This window comes from Vipera berus, assembly GCF_964194415.1.
Source record: "Vipera berus genome assembly, chromosome: 3".
Lineage (NCBI taxonomy): Eukaryota > Metazoa > Chordata > Lepidosauria > Squamata > Viperidae > Vipera > Vipera berus.
The window spans coordinates 116,216,606-116,227,130 of NC_138204.1; the positions used below are offsets into that span (position 1 = coordinate 116,216,606).

Consider the following 10,525-nt stretch of genomic DNA (forward strand, 5'->3'; position numbering starts at 1 on the left):
TGTTTTTCCAGCTCTAAAAAGAGTAGTAGTAAATACTGCTAAAAAGAGAATATATGGTGCTATAATTTTAAAGATTGTTTTTAAATAAAACCTTTCTAGTCAGTGCAACTTTTGCAATGCTTTCCCTACCCAAGGAAATATTTATTTCTTGGAAGAATTTGATGACATACAGTTTTTTTTCTAATTTTATGTCAATAGGTTTAAAGTTTTCATATTAATAAGTTCTTGGTTAGTTTGTTTTGTGCCAGAGTAGTGTTTCCTATTTGAGGAAATTCCCCCCTGCTAGATTTCCAATTTTTGGTGGCAAAAGTAATCAAACAACATACAACATATGGAAATTGCAACTAAGAAATAGGATTTTTTTTCAGAAGGATTTTATGAAAAAGGCATCTTCAACTTTACACAAGGAGGAAGTAAATCTTTTCACCATTCCCCTTGTCAAAATTTCTTTAGCAATTTATATGAAAATGGTTTATATCCCAGATGTGTCCATAGCCATGAAACCTCTAGAGTTTAAAAAGAAGTAGGGCAGGAGCTAGGACATTTTGATGAATGAAAAATATTTTTTTTATATTATTACAATCCTGCCTTTATTATTTTTGTAAATAATTCAAGGCAGTGAACATACCTAATACTCCTACTTCCTCCTATTTTCTCCACAACATCACCTTGTGAGGTGAGTTGGGCTTAGAGAAAGTGGCTGGGCCAAAGTCACCAGCTGGTTTCCATGGCTAAAACAGGACAAGAAGTGACGGTCTTCCAGTTTCTGACCTGGCGCCTTCACCATTAGACCAGACTGGCACTCTTTTTAAGAGATTTGAAGGGGAGGGTAATGTATAACACAGAGCAGGCTCCAGCTAAGAACTTGAAAACAGTGCATTTGTACATAAAAGTAGCTTATGAACCTGGTATATAAAAAGTTAAAAACTTTCAGTGGGATTTTTCAATTAACCTTTGAAAATTTATAAGACTGATATTTCTACAGAAAATAAACTGGGTGTGTAAATGTTTGTCTCATGTATTCTTTAGTACGGGAAATTATCTAAGATAGTAGCATACATAGAAGGGGGTGTCATGGGAAATTTATATTCTCATTAGCTTTTTTGACAAAGCTACATAAGAGTTTATTCAGCCAGACTGAAATTATTTCTTTTGTACTATATTAATATAAAGAGAGGGGAGCTGGATGAGTACAAAAAATGAACAGCAGCTGTAGGCAAGAGCAGAGCTATGAATACAGGTAGTACTCAAATTACAGCGACAATTGGGATGTAGCCATAAATCATGGTGTCCTGTGACTGTAATCACTTAGAAAGGTCAATTCAGGTAGCCTCAGTTGCCATTGTAACCATAAGTTGGAAGTCCCAGGATTCCAACTAAGGAGCACAGGGGTGGATGGGGGGAGCCCTGGAAAGCCCGGCAGGGGCCCCATGCGAGTTGAGGGAGGGGGATTGTTGCAGGTTGATATATGTGAGTGCAGGGAAGCCCAGAGAAAGAATGTGTGATGTGGTGCACTGGAAGGTAGGAGGTAGGACATACAGAGCAATTTGTGATTTTCCCTGCTGGCCTCCCAGTTGACTTTGCTTATGGGAAACTGGCATAGAAGGTCACGAATCCAAATTATGGTCACATGATTGTGGGGCACTGCAGCAGTTGGAACTTAGAGAACTTCTTGTAAGTACCCTTCGTTCAGTGCTGTCATAACTTTGAATAGTTGCTGAACAAGTGGTCAATAAGTGAGGGCTATCTCTATGTAGAAAGGTAAAGGTGATTGAATAAACACGAAGCAGGAATTTCTCATCATTTTATAAGTGTAGGAAGCTTGTGAGCTTCTCCCAGTATATCCTTCACAGAATTCAACAGATGAAGGATATCAGAGTACCATAGTGGCATCAGCAGGAATCATTTAAGTTGTTTACTCATCCATCAATTTTCTCTGAGGTTATTTTACTATTCAGGATAACCAAGGAGAGTTATTATGTTGTTCTGAATTTTCTTCCTACTTTACTCACAGATGAAGAAATTAGCAAGGCGACAACAACAGCAACAGCAAGATCAGCAAAACACACAAAGATTCACTGCAGGTAAGATTTGGTCTCTAATTTTCTTTTGACATGGAAACTCTCTCTCTTGAAAATGCACCACCTGCTGCCATTCTGAAAGTAAGATGTAAATTCTTTACAGTGAAAGTACAGTGGTTATTAATCAAGAAAAGAGAATATATTCCAACTGTTTCTTCTTACAAATTCAGGTTTTGTATATATTACAGTGCTTGATTAACCTATTTCAGCCAAAGCCAGGCAGCTGTACTGGAGCCACAAAAAACCAGGTAGGACAGCTCTAGCCTGAAGGGAGAAGATTCGCTGTTGTGGATATGTAAACCTGAAAATACATGCCTAGAAATATACACACTCTTTAAGCATTTACCTCCATACTCTTGTTTTCCCTTTCATATGCACACAGATACATTCACAATTTGCTCTCCTTGCTTGACAAAATATTTATTCATGTATTCGACTTACAATCACAATTGGGACCAGAATTTTTGTTGTTAAGGAAAATAGGTGTTAAGTGAACAATGGCCGATTTTATGACCTTTTTTGCTATGTTTGTTAAGCAAGTCACATAGTCGTTAAGCAAATCTGGCTTCCTCCATTGACTTTGCTTTTCATAAGCCAGATGGGAAGGTCACAGATGGTGATGATATGACCCTGGGATACTGCAGTTGTTATAAATGCATGCCGAATGCCAAGTGCCCAAATTTTGATGCTGTGGGGATGCTGTGATGATAGTAAGCATGAGGACCAGTTGTAAGTCATAATGAGTGTTTTATCATTCATAGAAGCATAGTGCTGGAAGGGAGAGTGGAGGCCTTCTAGCCAACCCCTTCTCAAGGCAGGAGCCTTATACCATCCCAGTCAAATGTTTTTCCAGTCTATTTTTGAAACCTGTCAGACAACGTCTCCTTACTTCTAGGTTGGATTTCTCTTTATCAAGCTTTTACCCATTACTTCTTGTTCTGCCCTCTGGTGCCTTAGAGAAATATGTCAATCCCCTCTTCTTTGTGACAGCCCCTCAAGTACACTTATCCCCTACTTATCTCTTCGATAGACTAGACATACCCAGCTCCCTCAACCATTTGTCATATGATTTAGCCTTCAGACCCTTTGTCACTGTTGTTGCTCTTCTCTGCACATTTCCAGGATCTCAACATCTTTTTTGGATCGTGGTGACCAGAACTGGATGAAATGTTCCAAGTGTTGTCTCAACAGTGTAGTGTAAAGCAGTACTATCACTTCTTGTTGTCATCAAGTCTTTATTTGGTCATAGAGGAGTATGTAGAATACAGAAATCACAGTTAAGTTGATGGCAGCCTAGGATTGCATTGACTTGTTTGGCAGGTGCAGCACATTACTGGCTCATACTTAAGTGGTGATTCAGTAGGACACTTAGAAATAATAATAATAATAATAATAATAATAATAATAATAATAATAATAATAATAATAATAATAATAAGTTGGAAGGGACCTTGGAGGTCATCTAGTCCAACGCCCTGCTCAGGCAGGAAACCCTATACCATTTCAAGCAAATGGCTGTCCAGTCTCTTTTTAAAAACTTTCAGTGTTGGAGCATTCACCACTTCTGGATGCAGGTTGTTCCACTGGTTAATTGTTCTAACTGTCAGGAAGTTTCTCCTTTGTTCTAGGTTGCTTCTCTCCTTGACTAGTTTCCATCCATTGCTTCTTGTCCTGCTTTCAGGTGCTTTAGAGAATAGCTTGACTCCCTCTTCTTTGTGGCAGCCCCTGAGATATTGGAACACTGCTACCATGTCACCCCTCACCCTTCTCTTCGTTAAACTACACATACCCAATTCCAGCAACTGTTCCCTATATGTTTTAGCCTCCAGTCCCCCAATCATCTTTGTTGCTCTTCTCTGTACCCTTTCTAGAGTCTCAACATCTTTTTTACATCGTGGTGACCAAAACTGGATGCAGTATTCCAGGTGTGGCCTTACCAAAGCATTGTAAAGTGGTATTAGTACCTCACTTGATCTTGATTCTATCCCCCTGTTAATGCAGCCTAGCACTGTGTTGGCTTTTTTGGCAGCTGCAGCACACTGCTGGCTCATATTGAAGTGATTGTCTACTAGGACTCTGAGATTCCTCTCACAGTTACTACTATTGAGCAAGGTACCACCTATACTATACCTGTGCATTTGATTTTTCCTGCCTAAATGTAGAACCTTACTTTTTTCACCATTGAATTTCATTTTGTTAGATAGCGCCCAGTGTTCGAGTCTGTCCAGATCCTCCTGTATTTTAAGCCTATCTTCTGGAGTATTGGCTATCTCTTTCACATTTACTACTGTTGAGCCAGGTACCACTGAGTCTGTATCCATGCATTTGGTTTTTCCTGCCTCAATGGAGGACCTTACTTTTCCCACCATTGAGCTGCATCTTGTTACTTAGGGCCCAGTGTTCAAGTCTGTCAGGGTCCTTCTGGTTCTTGAGCCTATCTTCCAAAGTGTTAGCTTGGTGTCATATGTAAATTTGATAAGTTCCCCTTCTATCCCCTCATCTAAATCATTTATGAAGATGTTGAAGTGTACTGGACCTAAAACTGAACCTTGAGGTACCCTATTGCATGCTTCCCTCTGTTCTGGCTCCCAGAACTAAAATGCTTTGTAGTTCCAGATTCCAGACAGTTTAACTCAATGAAAACAATTGTAAGACAAATATTTATGGTCCAGGAACTTTAAGCAAAGACTTACATTTTGCAGTAAAGACATCCAGTCATGGAAACATATTAATGTTCATATTTGTTCATTCTCGTAGTGTAAAAAAGGAGTGGTTTCCTCCATCTCAGCTAAGCATTGCTGAGCATTGTTATGGATGCTATTCAAAGCGTGCACGATGGTTGATTAAAACAAAGGCTTTTACAACCTGGCACATAGCCAGGATGTCCTGCAATAAACTGAAGCTCCTCCCACTGACTAGATAAGATATAGGCCTAACTAACAACCAGACTACATTTCTCAAAAGCCATCTCTTAAGGAAACGGCGTTTAACCCTTTGAATGCTAAATGTTCTTACATACAGTTCTCTTAAGGATACATAGCATTAACCCTGAAAATGCTAAATACTCTAACACAGTTCTTAATTCCTAAACTAGCTGTAATACTGGTCCAGCACACCCTCCATGTAAATGTAGTTCTATTGAGGACTACCCACTGAGTGTAGTTGATCAGCCAATTGTGAATCCTTCTGGTGGTTGTATTGTCTATCCCACATTGTTGTATCTTACCAAGAAGTAGGTTGTGGTCTACTTTGTCAAATGCCTTGCTGAAGTCCAGGTATACTATGTCCACAACATTTTGCTGATCCACTAATTTAGTTACCTTAATCAAAAAAGGCAACAAACCCATGCTGGCTTTTCATAATCACCTTGTTTGCTTTTGATAGTTTTCCCCAGGATTTTCTCAGTTATTGATGTCACACTGATTATCTTATAATTTTCCAGATCCATTTTTTCTTCTTTTTGTAGATTGGTACCACATCAGTTCTTTTCCAGTCCTTTGGTATTTCTTAGCAAAGAGTTTATCTATGTTCTCTTGAGTGATTGGCCTATAGTATATAGCTATACTTGTAGATATATGTTTTGTCAGGAGCTCAAGGCAGTACTTATGGTAATCCCTCCTCCTATTTTTCCCCACAATGATAGATTAGGATTTAAAGTTTCATGAATTCAGTAAAGATTATTTTAAAATTTTATGGAAATTCCCAGATTTCCAATGTGGATCCTGATGGAGGACAGGGGCTGATGAGAGGAAGATAGTACTTAGGGAGAAGGGAAGATTCAGTACTTTATAAAGTCGGGGTGGGAAATTAATTTTACCAAAAGGTCACATGAGAAGTTAGGACTGTTATGGAGGGCCACCACTGCTATACCTGGCCCCCACTGGGGCCACTCCTCCCCCACCCCCACTGATGCTGACCTGTCTCCTGCCAATGTTTCACTGCTGCTGTAGCCTGGACAGGACAGCCAAAGGGCTGGATGTGGCTCATGTGCTGTACAATGCCTAGGTCTGTTGTAGAGGGACATGGATTTACAAGAATCTGGTTGTAGAGATGGGACCTTTGGAAGCCATATTCAAATGACCACCCAGCAGGTTTTACTGCTTCTTTATTGAATCAGACCTTGTCAAAAGAACTGCAGGAACTTGTCCAGGCAGTTGCCAGGAGCCAACACTGTTTTGAAAATACACACAAACAATATTATGCATCAGAAGATGACAGGAGGTAGGTAGCAGGATTTCCCCCCCTTTGTTGAAAGCCATAGAAAGATGATATAAACCACAATACTCATTCTGTTCCTCTTCCACTATTTTGCTATTTACTTGATTGTTATTCAGCCAAGATTCAATTCTTGGGGACCATTTTTGTCATTGTTATGCTTATAAAAACTTACTTCTCAAATTGCAGAGGTTGTTAGATTATCTGAGGATCATAACAATTCATGCCCTTCACCTCAGTTTTTAACTTCTGTGATAATATACCTAAGAAGTCACATATTATGATAGAATTAGGAAATATGGCTACCCTAATCTTCAACATGTGGAAGGCAGAATAATTGTCATCCATTTCTGAATATTATGGCCAGATGTGAACTGCAAAATTCCAGCTGATCACTAAATGGTAGAAAAAACATATTTAAAACTCTATTATGTTGCAGATATTTAATGGCCAACAGTCCAGATCTGTTGGGGCTATAGATAAGATAACAGAACTGACCTAGATACATGCTACAAGTTGGAACAGTCTAACGATCAAATTTCTAGAAAATTGATAAAATGAACTCATAACTATGAAACCAGTTTGGCTAAGGTGCTGGGTTAGAAACCAAGATGCGAGTTTTAGTATTCTCTTTGGTATGAAAGCTGGCTGGATGACTTTCAGTCAGTCATTCTCTCTCAGGTCAGCTTACCTCATAGTATTGTTGTTGTGTAGAATACAGGAAATGGTAATATTAGAGATGTACACCACCTCATGTTGATCAAAATTAAAGGTGAGATAAAAATTTAAAATTTTTCATTCTTCCTTGTCTTCCAGCTCAGACAAGCAATGGCAACAGCACTAATTTTGAAGGAATCATGAATTCATACACCACATTGCAGCCAGCCTCACAACAAATGTTGGTTATTGATCATAGTGTCTATAACTCAGACTCCTTCCAGCAAGGACTTACTCCCCCACAGATGCCAGGGGACCACATGCACCCTTATGGTAAGGACTGAAAAAAAAATGCAAAAGCATATAATATGGAAAGTAGAGGAGGAAAAGGGGAAGAGAAATGTGTAGAGAAGAAGAGAAAAGAAAGAAAAGGCATTGATTTCCAACTCCCTTTTGTGCAGTAGAATAAGAAATAGCATCGAACCTCAACTTTTTATTTTTGCATAATAGTATAAACTAGCCATTTCTGTAACAAGCACAAAGTCCAGAAACGGTTTCCAAGTAGAAATAAAAGTACTTGTCTTTTTCTTTTATCAAAGCAGTCAATTTAGCCATCTCTGCTAACTCCATTAACTTTTGTAACCATCCATCCATTGTGGGGATTGAAGCATCCTTCCATTTTTGTGCATAAAGTAATCTTGCTGCTGTCAACATATATAACATCAAAGTTCCAAAAATATTTTCCAATATTTTCATGAAATCGAAGAGAAAAGTTTCTGGTTTTATCTTTATATTCACTTTGAGAATATCCAATATTTATTTGCTTTATCACATATCCAGCATAAATGATATAAAAAGTCCATTCTTTATATTTGCATTTCCAACATTCATTTGAAATACCTTTATACATTCTTGATAGCTTATCTGGTGTTAAATACCAACAATACATCATCTTATAAAAATGTTCTTTTAAATTGTAATTTAATGTAAATTTTAAACCTTTCGTTCACCTATTCTTCCATTGTTCAAGCATTACATTATGTCCAAAGTTCCTTGCCCATTGAGTCATACAATGCTTTATGTGTTCACTTTCCAAATTCAAATTCAATAATGTTTTGTAGACCCTAGCAATAATATGTTTATCACTACCACACAACAGGGTTTCCCATTAATTTTTAATAGAACCAAACCCATAGCTTTTTGTCTAGTTTAAATCTTTCTTTGAGTTGTAAATATGTAAACATGTCCTTCTGATTCTAGCTCTTCCTTAGACTCGAGTATAGGATCACCAAAGTTATTTTTAAATATTTTTTATGATTTTCTGGGGATGCATTACTAGCTGAGGGACGCGGTGGCTCAGTGGGTTAGGACGCTGAGCCTGTCGATCAGAAGGTCACCAGTTTGGCGGGTCGAATCCTGAGTGCCGCGTAACAGAGTGAGCGCCTGTTACTCGTCCCAGCTTCTGCCAACCTAGCAGTTTGAAAGCACGTAAAAATGGAAGTAGAAAAATAGGGACCACTACGGTGGGAAGGTAACAGCGTTCCGTGCGCCTTTGCCGTCTAGTCATGCCGGCCACATGACCACGGAGACGTCCTTGGACAAGCGCTGGCTCTTCAGCTTTGAAACGGAGATGAGCACTGGCCCCTAGAGTCGGAAACGACTAGCACGCATGTGCGGGGGAACCTTTACCTTTATTACTAGCTGTCCATATCCTCATACAGCCCTTGGGCCACAGGTTGGACATGCCTGGTTTATACTGTATCTTTCAAAATATAAATGTTAGTATGTTGCCTTAAAGTGAGATAATAGTAATAAATTTGAGCAACACATCTTGGTTTCTAGACCTTAGCCACTACACCAAACTGGTTTTCATATGTATGAGTTCATTTTATCAATTTTCTAGAAATTTGATCATTAGACTTTTCCAACCTATAGTATGTATCTAGGCCAGTTCTTGTTTCTTATCTTATCTAGTATCTAATATCTTATAGCCCCAGCAGATCTAGACTACAAAACTCCAGATGGTCACTAGATATATCAGCAGCAAACCAGGGTTTTAAATATGTTTTTGCCAGCATTTAGTGATCAGCTGGAATTTTGCAGTTCACATCTAGCAGCCATGATATTCAGAATGGTTGACGACTTTTCTATCTACTGTTTAAATATATGGAAATCGTATGAGAGTAGAGTTGCATTTGAGTAACTTTTGTGGCTCCAAATATGACTTGTCTCTTTTGAAGGATGATACTACAACTAACCATTTTTTTTGGTCTTATTATGAAGGCTCTGAGCCCATTTTCTGTGAGATGGATAGTGATGATACCTCCTTCGGCAACCAGAGCAACTGCTTCTTAGAAACTACAGAACCTGGGCCCTTACAGTCAAGAGTGGGCAACCCCATTGACAACTTGTACTCAATGCATAGCTCCTACTTTACATCTTGAGGAATTTGAGGTCATGAATAAACAGAGTGCTGGATTCAGAGTGCAGAAGTCATATGGAGTTAAAAATGGGAAGAGGTCTACTTTTTTCATCAGGAGGGCACAGCATACAAAAATCACATGAATATTTCACATATTTGACTTTTCTAAAATTCATTTCTCATTTGGAAAGTTCGGGGAAAACGGGAATATTTGAAAGAGTAGTTTCTGAATTGTTTTCCCTTTGCAAGTCAATTTGTAGAAGAAAGCACAGCATGAAAGAAAACAAAATAATATTTTCTTTAGATGTTAAGATGTGTCTAATGCGAATTTAAAAAAAAAAACATTTTCGGTTGGGACTGTATCTGCAAGATATTTCCCTATTTTTAATGTTTGAATTGAAATTGCCAATTTTGATGAAGTAAAAAAATTCTTCCCCAAATGCATGTACTTTTCCATACTCATCATTTTACAATACTTTTTGGTATCGTGGTTTATGATAACTGTTGAAGCCAAAGGAAAAGAAAAACAATGAACAGTAGTGACCAAAACTGTGGAAACCTTTTGGAAAAAGTGTACATTTTAGGTTTGATGGCTACTAACACCACTTTTGTTTGGAGAAGTACCATAAAATTATGTATCAATGGAAAGATATTTTAATCAAGATTGTAATGCAACAAAGTTTGTTCAATTATCTGTATTCTATGAAATGTTATAGCCAAATAACCAGAAAAAGGAAGCACAACTTGCTTAGGTTGATATCAGGTAGCTTTCCTTCATCTGACTGTAGCCAATGAGCATGAGTGTTTAGAGAGCCAATCAGGTGTCATCTTGTTTTGGAAATGAGCCAATCAGATCACAGTAGGATTTAGTTATTGATGTCATGTATTGAAGCTGAGAGGAGGACATTTGTCTGTGTTATGTGATCACTATGAAGTTGGTTGGGGTTTTTGTGTTCTTTCATTTAGTGAGCTTGTAAAACATAATAAAATTAAAGTAATGGTGCAAAGAGTTGACTGGTCACCCAGAAAGTAATGTAAAATAGTATTATTAAGTGAACAAGGCTACAGTTATAAAGAAATTAGAAGAAAAATGGGTGGAAACTTAATCAAAGGTGGCATTTCTAAGTTTTTGAAGAGATATAAGGAGACT

At 38.1% G+C, this 10,525-nt stretch overlaps 1 protein-coding gene across 1 annotated transcript in view; it reads left to right on the forward strand.

The window, feature by feature from the left end:
- The window catches only part of LMX1A (LIM homeobox transcription factor 1 alpha), a gene marked incomplete at both ends in the record, with an annotated part of 62,346 nt that extends 52,949 nt beyond the window's left edge, over positions 1-9,397 (forward strand). Inside the window, 3 exons of the mRNA XM_081325538.1 lie at positions 2,015-2,084; positions 7,113-7,286; positions 9,237-9,397. Coding sequence (XP_081181664.1) covers positions 2,015-2,084; positions 7,113-7,286; positions 9,237-9,397 — 405 coding nt within the window. The remainder of the gene's footprint in view (positions 1-2,014; positions 2,085-7,112; positions 7,287-9,236) is intronic.
- Positions 9,398-10,525: the final 1,128 nt, after the last annotated feature.